Raw genomic sequence first — 19,779 nt, 5'->3', positions numbered from 1 at the left:
TGGGCAGAGTGTATTTATTTCAGGGGGACAGTTACTGGGGAGATTGTATTTATTTCAGGGAGACAGTTACTGGGCAGAGTGTATTTATTTCAGGGGGACAGTTACTGGGGAGATTGTATTTATTTCAGGGGGACAGTTACTGGGCAGAGTGTATTTATTTCAGGGGGACAGTTACTGGGGAGATTGTATTTATTTCAGGGGGACAGTTACTGGGCAGAGTGTATTTATTTCAGGGGGACAGTTACTGGGCAGAGTGTATTTATTTCAGGGGGACAGTTACTGGGGAGATTGTATTTATTTCAGGGAGACAGTTACTGGGCAGAGTGTATTTATTTCAGGGGGACAGTTACTGGGGAGATTGTATTTATTTCAGGGAGACAGTTACTGGGCAGAGTGTATTTATTTCAGGGGGACAGTTACTGGGGAGATTGTATTTATTTCAGGGGGACAGTTACTGGGCAGAGTGTATTTTATTCAGGGGGACAGTTACTGGGCAGAGTGTATTTATTTCAGGGGGACAGTTACTGGGGAGATTGTATTTATTTCAGGGAGACAGTTACTGGGGAGATTGTATTTATTTCAGGGGGTCAGTTACTGGGCAGAGTGTATTTATTTCAGGGGGACAGTTACTGGGCAGAGTGTATTTATTTCAGGGGGACAGTTGCTGGGGAGAGTGTATTTATTTCAGGGGGACAGTTACTGGGGAGAGTGTATTTATTTCAGGGGGACAGTTACTGGGGAGATTGTATTTATTTCAGGGAGACAGATACTGGGGAGATTGTATTTATTTCAGGGGGACAGTTACTGGGGAGATTGTATTTATTTCAGGGCGACAGTTACTGGGGAGATTGTATTTATTTCAGGGCGACAGTTACTGGGCAGAGTGTATTTATTTCAGGGGGACAGTTACTGGGCAGAGTGTATTTATTTCAGGGGGACAGTTACTGGGGAGATTGTATTTATTTTAGGGAGACAGTTACTGGGCAGAGTGTATTTATTTCAGGGGGACAGTTACTGGGGAGATTGTATTTATTTCAGGGCGACAGTTACTGGGGAGATTGTATTTATTTCAGGGCGACAGTTACTGGGCAGAGTGTATTTATTTCAGGGGGACAGTTACTGGGCAGAGTGTATTTATTACAGGGGGACAGTTACTGGGGAGATTGTATTTATTTCAGGGAGACAGTTACTGGGGAGATTGTATTTATTTCAAGGGGACAGTTACTGGGCAGAGTGTATTTATTTCAGGGGGACAGTTACTGGGGAGATTGTATTTATTTCAGGGGCACAGTTACTGGGCAGAATGTATTTATTTCAGGGAGTCAGTTACTGGGGAGAGTGTGGGGTGGAGTGTATTTATTTCAGGGGGATAGTTAGTGGGAAGAGTGTATTTATTTCAGGGAGACAGTTACTTGGGGAGAATATTTATCACAGGGAGACAGTTACTGAGAAGAGTGTATTTATCACAGGGAGACAGTTATTGGGGGCGTGGGGTGGAGTGTATTTATTTCAGGGGGATAGTTAGTGGGAAGAGTGTATTTATTACAGGAAGATGGTTACTGGGGAGAGTATATTTATTTCAAGTTGACAGTTACTGGGGAGAGTGTATTTATCACAGGGAGACAGTTACTGGGGCGAGTGTATTTATCCCAGGGTGATAGTTACTGGGGAGAGTGTATTTATTACAGGGAGACAGTTACTGGGGCGAGTGTATTTATCACAGGGTGATAGTTACTGGGGAGAGTGTATTTATTACAGGGAGACAGTTACTGGGGAGGCTGTATTTATTTCAAGTTGACAGTTACTGGGGAGAGTGTATTTATCACAGGGAGACAGTTACTGGGGCGAGTGTATTTATTACAGGGAAACAGTTACTGGGGCGAGTGTATTTATCACAGGGTGATAATTATTGGGGAGGGTGTATTTATTACAGGGAGACAGTTACTGGGGAGGGTGTATTTATTTCAAGTTGACAGTTACTGGGGAGAGTGTATTTATTACAGGGAGACAGTTACTGGGGCGAGTGTATTTATTACAGGGAGACAGTTACTGGGGAGGGTGTATTTATTTCAGGGGGACAGTTACTGGGGAGAGTGTATTTATTACAGGGAGACAGTTACTGGGGAGAGTGTATTTATCACAGCGAGACAGTTACTGGGGAGGGTGTATTTATTACAGGGGGACAGTTACTGGGGAGAGTGTATTTATTACAGGGGGACAGTTATGGGGGAGGGTGTATTTATTACAGCGAGACAGTTACTGGGGAGGGTGTATTTATTACAGGGGGACAGTTACTGGGGAGGGTGTATTTATTTCAGGGGGACAGTTACTGGGGAGAGTGTATTTATCACAGCGAGACAGTTACTGGGGAGGGTGTATTTATTACAGGGGGACAGTTACTGGGGAGGGTGTATTTATTTCAGGGGGACAGTTACTGGGGAGAGTGTATTTATTTCAGGGGGACAGTTACTGGGGAGAGTGTATTTATTACAGGGAGACAGTTACTGGGGAGAGTGTATTTATCACAGCGAGACAGTTACTGGGGAGGGTGTATTTATTTCAGGGGGACAGTTACTGGGGAGAGTGTATTTATTACAGGGAGACAGTTACTGGGGAGAGTGTATTTATCACAGCGAGACAGTTACTGGGGAGTGTGTATTTATTACAGGGAGACAGTTACTGGGGAGGGTGTATTTATTTCAGGGGGACAGTTACTGGGGAGAGTGTATTTATTACAGGGAGACAGTTACTGGGGAGAGTGTATTTATCACAGCGAGACAGTTACTGGGGAGGGTGTATTTATTACAGGGGGACAGTTACTGGGGAGAGTGTATTTATTACAGGGGGACAGTTATGGGGGAGGGTGTATTTATTTCAGGGAGACAGTTATGGGGGGGTGGGGTGGAGTGTATTTATTTCAGGGGGACAGTTACTGGGGAGAGTGTATTTATTTCAGGGGGACAGTTACTGGGGAGGGTGTATTTATTACAGGGGGACAGTTACTGGGGAGAGTGTATTTATTTCAGGGAGACAGTTATGGGGGGGTGGGGTGGAGTGTATTTATTTCAGGGGGATAGTTAGTGGGAAGAGTGTATTTATTACAGGAAGACGGTTACTGGGGAGCGTATATTTATTTCAAGGAGACAGTTACTGGGGAGAGTGTATTTATGACAGGGAGACAGTTACTGGGGAGAGTGTATTTATCACAGGGAGACAGTTACTGGTGAGTGTGTATTTATCACTGGGAGACAGTTACTGGGGAGTGTGTATTTATGACAGGGAGACAGTTACTGGGGAGAGTGTATTTATCACAGGGAGACAGTTGCTGGGGAGAGTGTATTTATCACAGGGAGACAGTTACTGGGGAGTGTGTATTTATCACTGGGAGACAGTTACTGGGGAGTGTGTATTTATCACTGGGAGACAGTTACTGGGGAGGTTGTGTTCATCACAGGGAGACAGTTACTGGGGAGAGTATTTATTACATGGCGACAATTCCTGGGGAGAGTGTATTTATCGCAGGGGGACAGTTACTGGGGAGAGTGTATTTATGACAGGGAGACAGTTACTGGGGAGAGTGTATTTATCACAGGGAGACAGTTGCTGGGGAGAGTGTATTTATCACAGGGAGACAGTTACTGGGGAGTGTGTATTTATCACTGGGAGACAGTTACTGGGGAGATTGTGTTCATCACAGGGAGACAGTTACTGGGGAGAGTATTTATTACATGGCGACAATTACTGGGGAGAGTGTATTTATCACAGGGAGACAGTTACTGGGGAGAGTGTATTTATGACAGGGAGACAGTTACTGGGGAGATTGTATTTATCACAGGGAGACAGTTGCTGGGGAGAGTGTATTTATCACAGGGAGACAGTTACTGGGGAGTGTGTATTTATCACTGGGAGACAGTTACTGGGGAGTGTGTATTTATCACTGGGAGACAGTTACTGGGGAGATTGTGTTCATCACAGGGAGACAGTTACTGGGGAGAGTGTATTTATCACAGGGAGACAGTTGCTGGGGAGAGTGTATTTATCACAGGGAGACAGTTACTGGGGAGTGTGTATTTATCACTGGGAGACAGTTACTGGGGAGTGTGTATTTATCACTGGGAGACAGTTACTGGGGAGATTGTGTTCATCACAGGGAGACAGTTACTGGGGAGAGTATTTATTACATGGCGACAATTACTGGGGAGAGTATTTATTACATGGCGACAATTACTGGGGAGAGTGTATTTATCGCAGGGGGACAGTTACAGGGGAGAGTATTTATTTAAAAAAAGACAGTTACTGGGGAGTGTCTTTATCGCAGGGAGACAGTTCCTGGGGGGAATATTTATTAAATCGGAATGCTGAAGGTGTGTTGCTTGCTGAGAACGGTGCAGTGTTTGAAAGTACCGGTGTGTTGAGCAGAGTAGCTGGACGAAGCTGCTGGTGTCTGGTGGGCGGCGGGGTGGTTCTTTGGTGTCAAAGGAGACGGAGTGGAGGTGAGGGGGGTGGCTGGTTTCACAGTGAGTGCCAGGGGCTGGGGTCTCATTCATTCCCTGACAGGTAGAGACAGCTGTGCTGGTAGTGCTGGCAACTGCTGCAAACTCCATTTCCTGCCTCCAACCCATCTTCATTTACTATTTAAAAAAAAATTCTGTTGCCGAAGGGGTCTCAGTGAGGGATGGGGTTCGCAGTGAGGGATGGGGGTTTGCGGAACGCCTGTCTATGTAATGCTTTACATTAGTCAGACGTACTCGTGCTCTTGGACTTCGGCAGAAGTAGAGGTGACGGAAGATAACGAATCGGGAGGCATTATTTTATTTTTTTGTGTTTTAAGTGTCTTTGCATCCGCGGTTTTGATTTTGCACGGTGCATTTCTTGTTTTTTGTCTAGTTTCTGTTTTTTTGGGTTTGTTCCTGAGGGGTTTTGGAGAGGAACCTGAGATTGTGAGAGAGAGAGAGAGAGAGAGCGGGAGCGGGGCCGCGCGTGCCTCAACAGGACGACCTGCTGCGTCCTCGCCTCCGGCTCCGCTCTCTCTCTTTGTGGATATTTATAGATTTAAAATATATATATATTTGTATATCATCTCCAGCGGCTGCTGGGTGCTTTATTCTAATTTATTTTTGGATGATTTATATTTGGTTTTTTTTTTTTGCGTTGCCGTCTTTCCATTTTGGGGTGTGTTTTTTTGTGAATTATTTGAGGGTTTTTTTTTTTCTGTTTTTCTTCGTTTCCCTTTTCTTTTATGAAAAAGAATCGAGGGGGCGTTAGTGACGGACAGCTTCCCTCCCCCCCCCCCCCCCATTGCACAGAGAGGGAGAGGAAGCGAGAGGGCATCTCCCTCCCTGTGTATCGGTGCAGGGGGTTTCTCTCTACCAGATATTTATATCAATAAGAGGAGGGAGAAAGCAAGGGGTGGAGAGAGAGAGAGAGAAAAGGAGAAGAGGAGAGTCAGCGATGGGTTGTTTAGGAAACAGCAAGACGGAAGATCAGCGGCACGACGAGAAAGCCCAGCGCGAAGCCAACAAAAAAATCGAGAAACAGTTACAAAAAGACAGACAGGCGTATAAAGCAACACACCGGCTCCTGCTGTTGGGTAAGCGCCGCGACACAATGTATCTCCTTCATGGCAACATCGTGTCAGTGAAACCCTGGGCTCCGGCCGAGGGAGGGAGGGAGGGAGGATGGAGGGAGGTAGAGAGGCTGCTGCTTCTGGCGGTGATTCCAACAGGCGATAGAAGCACTTCATTCACTCCGTGTGGATATGGGTGTCTCTGTCTCTGTCTGTGTGTGTATATATATATATATATATATATAATGTGTGTCTTTATATTATAGATGTGTGGGTGTCTTCAGATATATACGTGTGTGGTAAGGAAGTTGCGGTATTAATCATTTGCCTTTTTCTTTGTTTGGATCTGATTTTTTTTCAGGGGCCGGTGAATCTGGGAAAAGTACAATTGTCAAGCAAATGCGGATCTTGCACGTCAATGGATTTAATGCCGAGTAAGTGCCGATTTTCACATTCTGGTTGTGGTTCAGAGTGAAGTCGGAAGGGAGGAGGGGGCGGGGGAGGGGTCGAAGGATATTTGTTCAGTAGAGAGGGGGTGGGGGTTATGTGTGCACTCGCCAAGGTGTTGGACTGACAGCATTAGGAAGCTGGGTTTGCAAATAGTTTTTTTTTTCTTCTCTTGTATTGATGGTATTGCAGCAGCATTTGCACGGCCCTGAGAATAGCAACAACATGGCGACAATACTGTTCTCTCTCCCCCCCCCCCCCCCCCCCATAGCTTGATATCTTACTGTAAAATATTCTCCCCTCACGCTCTTTTCTTGATCACCATAGCTTCCTCGATGATGCATTTATTTTGATCACTAGCTGATTGGATAGGGGTATTAGCATTGAGTCAAATCAAACCATTCCTGTTCCTTTCTCATGCAGAGAGAAGAAACTGAAAGTACAAGATATTAGGAAAAATATTAAAGATGCTATAGTGGTAAGTGCCATTAGTTTATTACCCCTTCCCCTTTTTTTAAAAGCACCATTATATTGCTGGGAAGCCCTTTGATTCTTGGCATATGAACAAATGCAGTTTTGTCAATCAAATGGATTATCCCATATTTATTCAGATTAATGTCTGTAACTGTTTTCTATCCGTTTTTAGACAATAGTCTCGGCAATGAGCACTTTAATACCCCCAGTCCAATTAGCCAACCCAGAACACCAGTTTCGGTTGGATTACCTCAAAAGTATAGTCCATCTTTCAGACTTCGAATACACACAGGTAAGAAATGTTGACATTTTCAAAATGAATTATTGGAAATGCTGGTTTTAGTTTTCGTTTTTGGATTGATTTCTCTTTGGCATGTTTAGTGATCTTCCTTTATTTTATTTATTTATTTTGAGATACAGCACTGAAACAGGCCCTTCGGCCCACCGAGTCTGTGCCGACCATCAACCACCCATTTATACTGATCCTACACTAATTTCATATTCCTACCACATCCCCACCTGTCCCTATATTCCCCTACCACCTACCTATACTAGGGGCAATTTATAATGGCCAATTTACCTATCAACCTGCAAGTCTTTGGCATGTGGGAGGAAACCGGAGCACCCGGAGTAAACCCACGCAGACACAGGGAGAAATTGCAAACTCCACACAGGCAGTACCCGGTATTGAACCCGGGGCGCTGGAGCTGTGAGGCTGCGGTGCTAGCCACTGTGCCGCCCATCTTGTGTGGGCTTGTTTTCCATCCCGCACACCCCTCTCCCCCAGGACTTGTGAATGGCAAATGTTGAAGTTTTGAAGCATCTCAGTTCGTTTAAGTGTGGATTTGCCATTCTGTCCTTGATCAATAATGATTGTTGTGTAATAAGGAAATTTACATGAAGTTGTTCATTGTATCCATGAAACCAAAGCTCTGGGGAAGCACCCAAAATGTACGCAGTTGAATGCACTCTTCATTCTGTTGCACAATAGTATGCTGTGATCATGTGCAAAAAGCATATCATTCTGATCAACAACAAAAGTTGTTAGCAATGTCATCAGCTTATTGTAGGACCTGCTGTCCCAATGTTATGTACTGTCCTGGTCTATATGAGAAGCCTACTAAGAACATGATTGTGATTATATTACTTAGATGCTGCCATAGAATTGCTCAATATTTATTCAACAATAGTTATTCATGACAAACTTGCAATATTAACACCCCAATTATTAATACTTTAGTCAGAAAAGCCTATTACACCAGCACAGCAGGCTGTAGCATTGAGACTGGTAGCCATTGGCAGGTAACTTGACACAGCATTGAATAGAATCAGCCTATAAATATAGTTTAAAAATTAAATTGATATTTCAAACTCTATAATATTGGGGTTCAGAAACAATCGGTTGATAGTTTGTCACATCATGTAAGATTATCCTGCTGTTTTGTAATTTTACAGGAGTTCATTATTTCAGTTAGTTACTATTATAAGAGAAATTGATTTGGTGGGAGAAACAGCAGATGTAGTAGGTTTTTACATGGAAGAAGTTGATGCAAAGAAATCTGTTTCTTTGAAGTCCCCTTTTAAACCAGTTCTTGATATTTTTCTATAAGTTGAATTTATTGACATGTTTTTGATAAAGGTGCCTAAGTATGTTGTTTTGTGTATATCTAATAAAAATGCTCAGACATATTGAGTGAAATATGTTTTCATTTTCCCTTTTTTTATTTTGCAATTTTATTTGTCCAAAATGTATTGTAACTAAAGTTTAAGGGAGAAAGAAAAGATTATTTTAACAAACTTTAGTTAAGTGGGTTTAGATCATTTTTTTTGACTGGTTATTTCCTTCTGAAGATTACTCAGATTAGCTATTTATTTGAATGGAATAAAATTGCATTTAAATTTATGGCAAGAATATAATTTGCCTGAACATGAAATGATAGCCTGCTTATAAATGGATGTGCTATTTAGGAGAGCGTGTCCAAAATTTGTTCAAGACAAGTTCTTCTATGATCTGGAAGACTTCACATCCCAGTGATGATCTAGCAGGTTAACCATGGCTTTATCAGATATAACATTTTACCAGATTGTAGCCTAACTTTCTTTAATATATAAATAAGTAACAGTAATATGTTAAAGGCAATTTTGCAAATTGTTTTGGTTGAGGATTTATGGATTCCTGTTAATCAGATATTAGGCTGCAGAATTCCCTCTCTCAACCTCTCCGCCACTCCCTCCTTTAAGACACCCTCTGATCATGCTTTTGGTCACCTGTCCTAATGTGACTTGGTATCAAGTTTTGTTTGATAGTGCTGCTGTGAAATGCTTTGCTTTATTTTACTACATTAAAGATGCTGTATAAATGCAAATTATTGCTCTGAAACAGTTTTATCAGTATACTTTGATGATACAAAAGTGCTCATTCTGGTTATAGTGGCGTTCCTGTTGTGTGAGATACTTGGTGTTCCGTCACTTTGTTTTGTTACAGTTTGTATTATGTTTCTTTTGTTTTACTGCAGGTGTTCATTTTTACTTACATATGTATATATGCTATCTCCAATAAACTTGTTCTATTCAAATTAAAGCCATAATACAGTGATTAAAAGACCGTTTTAACCTACATTTAGTTGTTTATGATGACTCCTGCTTAGCATTGCAATTTCTTTTTAGTTTGAGTTGCAAAATGTGAAAATTGCAACATCACATTTTCTGGCTACTGTAAATTTTGATTTGTTTGCAGTTGATTTAAATTGTGGAAGGAACAGTTAATGAAGAAATTTGGGCTGGTGGTTGAATATTTGTTCTGATTCTTGATTCGTTGGTTTGAATCATTGTGCAACTTAAAGCCCAAATACTTTATAGACTCTTGACTTGCTTTGAGGTCAATAAGTAACTTCAAATACTTTTTAACTCTGCTCATTTTAAGAGGTTTGATTCTAATTGTAGAATGAGAAGTAAAACGAGCGATAAATTCAGTGTGTTCACAGTACAGTATCTAATAATAGTAACAAGATTAAATTGACAGTTTTTGCACCTTTCCTCCTGCACAGTATATTTGCAGCTCAAAGGGTCAGAAACCTGCCTGAAGAACTGTGTCACATGAAACTGAGCGATGATTGATTTACTGTGGGGGTGGTTTATATCCATTGTTAAGGCAGCAAGTGAGGGCCAGCAACATAGCCAGCATTTGAGAACTTCATGGAGTGTGTGTCTTGGGTGAATTGCAAGAGATTGCAAACCCACTGTACCTCCACTCTGTGTCATCACATGTTGCTGCACTGCATTTAAAAAAAGTTTTTTTTTCTAAATGTTCAGTATACTGAACTGGTATAAATACTGCTTAGATCATTCACCAAATTCAAGACATGAATTTTATTGAGCATGATTTTACAATGAATGACCATTTCTGGTGACCTTCAAAATAGGTTGACTTGTATTTCTGGTAAGTTTTTTAAAAAGTAAGATCCAAGAGTTCCAAAACTAAAACCCATACTTGCAGGTTTTTAAATGGGCTGGAGCTGTCTAGTTTTAATGGGGGCAGTGCTGTCTACTTATAATGGGGGCAGAGCTGTCTACTTATTAAACGGTGATTAGTACCTTTGTTCTTCCTCCTTTATTCAGCCAGGTACATTGAATAAATTTAATTAATTAATTTTAGGCTTACCGGTCTTCGGCCAGCAGACAACTCAATTCTGGATCTCTGAATCACATGAAATTGGTGTGGCTGATTTTTGAACAGATTGTGTTTTAAGATTTTTATTCACGATAATGAATTAGAATAGCATTAGTATTAGTTACAGTACGTGGAACTTGAGTGCTTAGAAAATATGCTTGCATTTTTCGATGAAGTAATCATTACCTAGTAGGAAAGTATTTTCAGTGTGTGATTTAGATTAAAGATTAATTATAATTTTAAAAAGAATTCCTGGCATTCACAGCTGGAGGAAACCATTGTTCTTCAACAACTGTGAGGTAAACCTATGCTCACTATAGAACAATATAAAGCTGTGGCAGGCTTGTTTTTAAGTTCTTGTGTTACTTACTGATGTATTATACTGATAATTGAAGTGAATGACTGTGGATTAAAAGTATTGTGTACCTATTCCAATCAGTTGATGCAGTATTGCAAAGAACGGACAGGAAACCTGATGTGAATATTCATGGCAGAGGGTATCACATTTTGAAAATAAATGATATACTTCTGGCACAGTCCCTCTTGAAACAAAATTAATAGCAGTCCAATCTCAATAATGTGTCATGTACAACATATTGATAGTAACTTTCAAAGAGGAATTGGGTAAATACTTGAAAAGGAAAACCTTGCAGGCAAATGGGGAAAGAGTAGGGGAGTGGGATTAATTGGATAGCTCTTTCAAAGAGCTGGCACAGGCACCATGGGCCGAATGGCCTCTTTCTGTGCAGTAGAGTCTTAACAGTGCAGGAGGAGGCCATTCGGCCTGTTATACCTGGCCAGCTCCGTGAAAGATTTGTCCAATTTAGTCCCACGCCCCAATTTTCTCCCCATAGCCTTGCAAATTAGTAGTCTTCAAGCACATGTCCAATACCCTTTTAAAGTTTCGATGGAATCTGATTCCACCACCTTTTCAGGTAGTGAATTCAGATCTTAACCCTCTATGCGAAGAAATGTCTCCTCATTTCCCCTCAAGTTCTTTTGCCAGTCATTTTAAATTTATGGCCTCTGGTTACAAAACCACTTGCCATAAGAAAAATTTCTCTCTACTTGCTCTATCAAAAGCCTTCATGGTTTTGAATACCTCTACTAAGTCTCTCCTCCTCCTTTGCTGCTCTAAGGAGAACAATCCCAGCTTCTCCAATCTTTCCAGATAGCTGAACTCCCCCATCCCTGGTATCATCCTGGTATTTCCTCTGTACCCTTTCCAGGGCCTTGACATCCTTCCTCAAGTGTGCTGCCCAAAATTGTACACAGTACTCCACCTGGGGCCTAACCAGTGATTTGGAAAGGTTCAGCATGACTTCTTTGTTTTTATATTTAAGGCCCCTATTTACAAAACCAAGTATTCCGTATGTTTTCTAACTGCTTTATTACCTTGGCCTGGAACCTTCAAGGATTTGTGAATATGCACCCTCAGGCCCCTCTTCTTCCACTCCCTCAAAATAGTACCGTTTAGTTTATACCGCCTCTCCATGTTGTTTCTGCCAAAGTGCATCACTGGACACTTGCCTGTATTAAATTTTATGTGTCATGCATCTGCCCATTTCAGCAGAATGTCTATGTCCTCCTGATGCCTGCTATTATCAGGCTTACTATTTACTATGTTGCCAAGTTTAGTATCTTCCACAAACTTTGAAATCATATATCCTACATCCAGGTCATTTATATATAACAAGAAAAGCAATGATCCTAATGTCAACGTATGGGGGACCACATTCAGTACAACTCCATTCAGAACCATATCCGTTCACCACTATTCTCTGTCTCCAATCCCTTAGCCAATTACATAGGCAGGTTATCACCGTCCTGTTGCTACCATGTACATCTATTTTCCTAATAAGTCTCTTATGAGAGAGTTTATCAAATGCCTTTTGGAAGTCCATATGTCCAACATCAGTTGCACTGTCTTCATCGACCCTCTCTGCTGCTTTATTGGAGATTCTATAACTGTATTAATGTATATTGCACATCCTCATTGTATGCTGTTCATAACGTAGAATATTAATTTTGCTTCAATTCTGCAATTTTCTGCATAGAATCTTGTTACGTTTTTGGTATTATTTGTTCATGGCTGAAAGTAGCAACTGAAGAGCCCTAATAAATGTTTGGATGTTGGCACAGTACGAGAATGGGGGCACTTTAAGCAATGTCCTAAAACACAATTTTTTTTACAAGAAAGTAAATAGGTATATTTTGTGAAGTCATTGTGCAATTACATTGTACTTGGAGGAAAGAACATTATCACTTTGTGGTTTTTATAATGATTGTGATGGTGCCATTTGGGCTCAGGATAATTGGCAGTGGCTCCTGGAGTTTGGCTGGGTCAGAGTGATATCAAAGGTTCTAAATGGAGTGGTGATTGGCTTTTATGTTTTTAGGAGAGAACTTGTTGTTCATAAAGATACTGCAAAGATTATGGCAAGTCTGATTAGAAACTAAGGTTTTGGCCTAAGTAATCTCAAATCATAGGGTGTGTGTGAAATTTCATTCTGTTTAAATAAAGTAACAGATTGTTGATAGAATCTTTTCTTTATTTTTGCAACAACTTGTCACAAAATAAGAGCTTCTTAAACTCACTTGTTAATAAGAAAGTTTGAGTCTCAGTTACTGAAAAAACAATCTACGCCCTTCACATGTTAAAACATATGAGAGAAAGTGTAGCATATTCTAGATTTAGTCGTCACCTATATTTAAAATTAGCAGTTGCTGGGTTAAGTGGAGAGTAATTATCGTGTGTTTAAAAAAAACAAAGGTGGAGAAAAGAGTTGCCCTGGAATTTACAGGTCATGTTTGATATATTGAAAAGAACCAATTTACAAGGATAATTCAGTTATCCAAAAGTTATGATTTACCTTTTTCTACTTCAGTTGCATGGATGTTGTGATAAAAGAAGTATGAATGTTTCTGCAGTAATAAGCTGAATAACAGATGGAGGGAATTCCAGAGCTTAGCGCCTTGGCAGTGGAAGGCACGGCACCAATAGAGTCATAAAATGGTACAGCATAGAAACAGGCCCTTCGGCCCACTGCGTCCATGCCGACCATAATGCCTATCAATACTAATCCCACCTCCCGGCATTAATTCCATATCCCTCTATGCCTTGCTCATTCAAGTACCTGTCCAGATGCCTCTTAAATGTTGCTACTGTTCCTGCCTCCACCACCTCCTCTGGCAGCTCATTCCAGATACCCACTATTCTTTGTGTGAAAAATTTACCCCTTTGATTCCCTTTAAACCGCCTCCCTCTCACCTTAAATCTATGCCCTCTAGTTTTAGTCACTTCTACCATGGGAAACAGACTCTGGCTATCTATCCTATCTATGCCTCTCATAATTTTATATACCTCTATCATGTCCCCTCTCAGCCTCCTTCGCTGCAGGGAAAACAGACCCAGCCTATCCAATCTCTCTTTATAACTCAAGCCCTCCAAACCAGGCAACATCCTTGTGAATCTTTTCTGCACCCTCTCTAGCTTAATCACATCTTTCCTGTAGTGCGGCGACCAGAACGGCACTCAGTACTCCAAATGTGGCCTAGCCAACGTTATGTACAACTGTAACATGACGTCCCAACTCTTGTACTCAATGCCTCGGCTGATGAAGGCAAGCATGCCATATGCCGCCTTCACCACTCGGTCTACCTGTGTTGTCACTTTCAGGGGACTATGTACTTGCACTCCAAGGTTTCTCTGCTCAATGGTGGAGCGATTAAAATCGGGAGAGCCCAGGGCCGGAATTGGAGGATATTACAGAAATAGGGAGGGGAGAGGCCAAGGGGGGATTTGAAAACAAGGATGAGAATTTGAAAATTGAGGCTTTGCTTGACTGGGAGCCGGTGTAGGTTGCCAAGAACCGGGGTGATGGGTGAACGGGACTTGGTTCGCGTTAGGACATGGGCAGCAGAGTTTTGGATGACCTCAAGTTCACAGAGGCTGGAAGATGGGAGGCCAGGAGCGCATTGGAATTGTTGCATCTAGAGGGAGCAAAGGCATGAATGAGGTTTCAGCAACAGATGAATTGAGGCAGGAGTGGAGTCCTGCACTGTTACGGAGGTGGAAGTAGGCAGTCTTGGTGATGATGTGGATATGTGGTCGGAAGCTCATTTCGGAGTCAAATATGACACCAAATTCCAAACAGTTTGGTTCAGCCTCAGAGCGGTTGCTAGGGTGAGGGATGGAGTCAGTGGCTAGGGAGCGGAGTTTGTGGCAGGGACCGAAGACAGTGGCTTCAGTCTTCCAAAATATTTAGTCCTTCTGATATCTAAAAGCAAATATCAGTCCCTAACATTTAAATTGAAATGTATCTCTTTTATTCCAATGTTTTTCTGTGCTTCAGTATTCTACCATTTCCTTTTACATAAAACAGTTAAAGCTGTCAGCTTCTGCCTTGTCCTTTCTAGCCAACAGACTGATCTGTCCTTTACCCAGAGACCAGCATTCAGCCTCACTTGTGGAAATGTCTCTTTCACCTTTCCACCTTCACCATCTGCCCCATCTCAGCTCACCTCCAGTTCAGCCAAAGAAAGGAAAATTTCTGGCACAAATGCTGTACCCAAGATTTTTTAAATGATGTCGCTAAGCGGGAGTTGCTTTGGGGGGTTTTACAAGGCAGGCTCCTGGATAAGGATCCATTGCTCCAGCACTCAGCTAGTTCTTGTGCTGGTGTAGAATGTTTTAGGCGAATAAAATGGAACAGAGAATTCTGATTGCAAGTTATTGAAAGCCCTGCATCTGAAAAGGATCTATAATGTAACACAGTTATTCAATTTCTTGGGTATAGCGCCTTCGTTGAGCTCCATACCTGAAATATACAAATTAGGAGCAGAACTAGGCCATTCGGTTCCTCTCGCCTGCTCTGCTATTCAGTAAGATCATGGTTGATCTGTTTGTGTCTTGAATTCCACACTCCCATCTACCCCCAATAATCTTTGATTCCCTTGTCTAACAAATGTTAACTTGTCTGTTTTTGCCACAGATGCTGCCTGGCCTGAGTGTATCCAGCATGTTCTGATTTTGTTTCAGATTTCCAGCATCTGCAATATTTTGCTTTTTATTTAAAGTTCTTTTAGGTATGAAAAGTGGAATTAACATTCAACTTTGAGGCAGCAGCTTTCATGGTTTCAAAGAATTGTGAAACCTCTGTTTTCACCAAAGATAGGCTCCAGCATGTTGCACCACAGACATTTGACAAAAGTATTGACTCAGCCACAGACATGGTGGCAGTTAATCTGTACATAAAGTGTATAGCCAATGTAATGCCTTCAAAACGGTCCAATTTAAAACACATTCCTCCCTATCGGTAAAGTTGCTAAGCATACAAACATCAATGAAGAGCAGCACAACTCTATTAGCTAGCTAGCAAGCAAAACAGTATGTAATGCCAATGTGAATTACTTTTGTTGACAGAATACAGCTAGTTACACCATGTCACGGGGTGGTAGATGGACCTTATTGGATGACCTCTGTGGATTCATCCTGTGTCGGATTCATCCAATAAACCACGAAACCAGGAGACGATTGTCATTATGGTTATTGAGATGAGGCAGTGTAAAAATCAGCAATAGCTGTCGCAAGACAATTTAACCCGTGATGGTCAATGTTTGTGCGGCTTCTCCACCTGCTTGTAATATGTGTCTGAATACAGGGCAGCCAACAAAATCAGGATCTCCAAATCAGGAGAATTTTATAGGATGGAGCAGATAGTACTTCAGAAAAACATAGTATGAATATTGGATAGAGTGAGTATCTCAACAGCGATAACTATTGTTATGCCAGTGTTCTTTGTTGAATGATAATTTTCTTTCATTCACTGACTGGAGATCTGAATTTATTTATTTTTTTTAAAAGACATTTTTCAAAGACAAGCTGCCAGCAAAGTCATCCTTTCAGCTTAAGGTGATCACCTAGTTTGCTACACTGTATCCTACATTGCAAAAGACTGTGAGGAGAGAGACAAAATGTCTGCTCAGTACCCAGCAAGAACCAAGACCCAGGAAATTTAAAGGAACTACCTGTTCTCTAGCAAGCAGAGGAATACTGCTAACTGCTATGTTTGACTGAGTGACAGTCTTGTGACAAGCCACTCCCCATCTGTGTGTTTTTTTAAGCTGGTGTTTTTCTCTGCAGCAGAGGAGTAGCAACTGGACTCTGACGTGAGCAGACCTTAGGTAGGGGTCTCTCTCTCTCTCGCGCGCTCTCCATTCCAGCTTGAAAGCTTTCAAATCCTGCCTGTTGACTGACCACCTTTGCATACTCCTGCTACAATCAGAAACCCTGTTGGAGAAAATCATCTGCATCACTGTCTCCAAGGGACCCACTGAACTAGTCATCTGCCTCTTCAAACTAAAAGCCTCAGGACCACTGAATTCAGCTGGAAGCAAACTGAATCACTAAAAGCCACAGACTGTATACCTTTTTTATTGATTCGAACTCAACCAGTCTACCTTTCCCCAATCTATTTGTGTGTGTATAAACCTCTAGGGTGTGTGCAAGAGTGAAAGTTGACATTTATTATTTTATTAGTTCGGTTTCGGTATAATAAAGTTAACCTCTTCCTTAACTCAAAAAAAACCTGTCCAGTTGGTGGTTCTTATGATTATAGCAAGTAAATAATCGAACACTCACTGAATTGGCCAGTATATGCACTTTTTAAGAAAGAATTAAACCTGTTGTGGTCAAACAGGGAGTGGGAAAAGAGGGAACTTCCTCACTTGATCATAACACTCATTATGTATAATAGTGTTGTGGTAACATTTTCCAAGTATTGGGGGAAAACCCCATAACTCAAAAGTACTGCAGGTCATAAGTCAAAGAACAGCTGAACTTGTCATTATTGAGTGACTTTGCTCTGTGAATGCAGAGCTTCTAGTACAGCATGGGGCCACTCTTTTCATAAATTCTGTAGCACCTCACAATGCCAGAGCAGGTGCTTTCAAATGCAGGTGAGTTTTACTTTTAATTTTTGCTTGCAAAACAGTTTTCGTGAACCAATCATTTTGTTACTGAGCCTAGCTGAAGGGCCAATACTGCAGGACAGTAGCAGGGTCAGGATGTCCCAAAACCCTTTACAGTCAATGGAATACTTTTGAAGTTTAGTCACTGTTGTATCATAGGAAAGAATGCAGTCAATTTGCACACAAATAGCAGTGAGCTTAATGACCAGATAATGTTTTAGTGATGTTGATAGAGGGATAAATATCAGCCAGGACACTGGGGAGAACTCTCCTGTTCTTCAAAATATGGCCATGGGATCTTTTCCATCCACCTGAGAGAGCAGATGACGGTTCAATTTAATGTCTCATCTGAAAGTTGTAGGTGGTGATCAGCTTGACTTTTAAGTCTGTAGATTGTACAAGGAAAATAAGACAGAGGGAGATAAGAAGCTCCAGAATTTTATGTCCATAGCTTAAAAACACTACAGTGATGCAAAGGAGTAATAACTACACTTTTGCAAGCTGGTATAGTATGGAGAATAAAGAGGCATTTGGTATTGTAGTATATGCCATTAATCCTGAATATTTGTGCAGTTTATTATTTACTCCATAAACTTAAGATCCAAGACCATTTGGTAAACAAGCTGGAGGCAACGTTCATATTGCGTGCTCGTCTATTTATAGAAGTTTTATTGAATTATATAAAGAATTGTCACTGCATGTATGGCCTTTGTGTGCATTGTTTCCTTCATCATTGTTTAGAGGTGTTTTGTCAAAAAAAAACTTGCATGCTTCCTAAAAATGAGTTGAATGCTGTGTAACCCTTCTTTGTGCATAGTTTGTTGGTACCTACTGTTTGACTTTGTAGGTGGTTGCGCACCTTTCAACTACACAGCCATTGAATTATTAGGTCATATCAATGCAGTTATTTATACAACCATGGAATGTTATATTCAGTCACTGCAAATCTGCATACCAAGAGATATTTTTGGAATGAGTAATTCTGGGATGGGAGCTTGTCTTTGGTGGTGGTGCATAATGGGCGGCATTGGGTCGGCCCTGCGATACACAGCGCCTGATTATTAATGCCATCAACTGCAGTGGAACTGAAGATCCAATCCAATATCGCCCATTTTGCACCTCTGCTTGAGTTGACTTTCTACCCCATTATTTAAATTGAATTATTTAATCACTTGCAAGAAGAGCAGCAGACAGAGATTCTGTGAGCATCTGTAAAGCACTATGTTTCAGGGCACTCTTTTTGGAAAGCAAATCTTGTAAATATGGTTAAACATTCATCATTAAATAAGTTAAATGTTATAATCATTAGTACATGAGCTCTTTCAGGCTTTCCATCTGTTTTAATAGTAATTGGAGTCAGGAATCCGTATAAAATATGATATAAAAATGCGGGCTATTTTTATGAGTTAGAGTGTGATCCTTAGATTGAGTCTGTTGTAGCAGAGGCACAGAAAACAAGGATATAGATGAAGAGTATGACAACTGTAAAAAAGCTAGGAGCACGTTTCCTTTAAATTCATGAATGCAGTTTTTGGAAAACAGATGCACACAAGTGGCACTTTCTTTACTTTGTTAAAGTTTGGTGAAGAGGCTTTTCTATTTCAAGTCTTTCAAGGAGGGTGGGGTGAGGGGTTTGTTGTTGAATTTTGTTAACATTTGTTTTATTCATTCATGGGATGTGGGCGTCACTGGCTATGCCAGCATTTATTGCCCATCCCTAATTGCCCTTGAGAAGTGGTGGTGAGCTGCCTTCTTGAACCGCTGCAGTCCTTGTGGGGTTGGTATACCACAGTGTTGTTAGGAAGGGAGTTTCAGGATTTTGACCCAGCGACAATGAAGTAACGGCGATATAGTTCCAAGTCAGGATGGTGTGTGACTTGGATGGGAACTTGCAGGTGGTGGTGTTCCCATGCATCTGCTGCTCTTGTCCTTTGAGGTGGTAGAGGTCGTGGGTTTGGAAGGTGCTGTCGAAGGAGCCTTGGTGCATTGCTGCAGTGCATCTTGTAGATGGTACACACTTCTGCCACTGTGTGTCGGTGGTGGAGGGAGTGAATGTTTGTAGATGGGGTGCCAATTAAGCGGGCCGCTTTGTCCTGGATGGTGTCGAGCTTCTTGAGTGTTGTTGGAGCTGCACCCATTCAGGCAAGTGGAGAGTATTCCATCACACTCCTGACTTGTGCCTTGTAGATTGTGGACAGGCTTTGGGGAGTCAGGAGGTGAGTTACTCGCCTCAGGATTCCTAGCCTCTGACCTGCTCTTGTAGCCACGGTATTTATATGGCTACTCCAGTTCAGTTTTCGGTCAATGGTAGCCCCTAGGATGTTGATAGTGGGGGATTCAGCGATGGTAATGCCGTTGAATGTCAAGGGGAGATGGTTAGATTCTCTCTTGTTGGAGATGGTCATTGCCTGGCACTTGCGTGGCGCGAATGTTACTTGCCACTTATCAGCCCAAGCCTGGATATTGTCCAGGTCTTGTTGCATTTCTACACGGACTGCTTCAGTATCTGAGGAGTCGCAAATTGTGCTGAACATTGTGCAATCATCAGTGAACATCCCCACTTCTGACCTTATGATTGAAGGAAGATCATTGATGAAGCAGCTGAAGATGGCTGAGGAACTCCTGCAGTGATGTCCTGGAGCTCAGATGA

General features: G+C 41.6%; 1 protein-coding gene across 4 annotated transcripts in view; it reads left to right on the top strand.

Annotated features, from left to right (window-relative positions):
- LOC137369778 (guanine nucleotide-binding protein G(s) subunit alpha) overlaps positions 1 to 19,779 on the top strand; it is a 709,287-nt gene that overhangs the window by 413,771 nt on the left and 275,737 nt on the right. The window contains exons 1-4 of one of the 4 annotated variants that reach the window (XM_068031233.1): positions 4,598 to 4,778; positions 5,928 to 6,000; positions 6,437 to 6,491; positions 6,660 to 6,779. In XM_068031233.1, the coding sequence (XP_067887334.1) occupies positions 5,966 to 6,000; positions 6,437 to 6,491; positions 6,660 to 6,779 (210 nt within the window). In that variant the 5' untranslated portion in view covers positions 4,598 to 4,778; positions 5,928 to 5,965. Of the gene's footprint in view, positions 1 to 4,597; positions 4,779 to 5,285; positions 5,591 to 5,688; positions 5,783 to 5,927; positions 6,001 to 6,436; positions 6,492 to 6,659; positions 6,780 to 19,779 lie in introns of those variants that run through there. The other 3 variants (XM_068031234.1, XM_068031232.1, XM_068031231.1) reach the window with 3 other exon arrangements.

Source organism: Heterodontus francisci, chromosome 5, assembly GCF_036365525.1.
Source record: "Heterodontus francisci isolate sHetFra1 chromosome 5, sHetFra1.hap1, whole genome shotgun sequence".
In the NCBI taxonomy this organism is placed as follows: domain Eukaryota; kingdom Metazoa; phylum Chordata; class Chondrichthyes; order Heterodontiformes; family Heterodontidae; genus Heterodontus; species Heterodontus francisci.
This window is presented reverse-complemented; position numbering and strand designations above follow the sequence as displayed.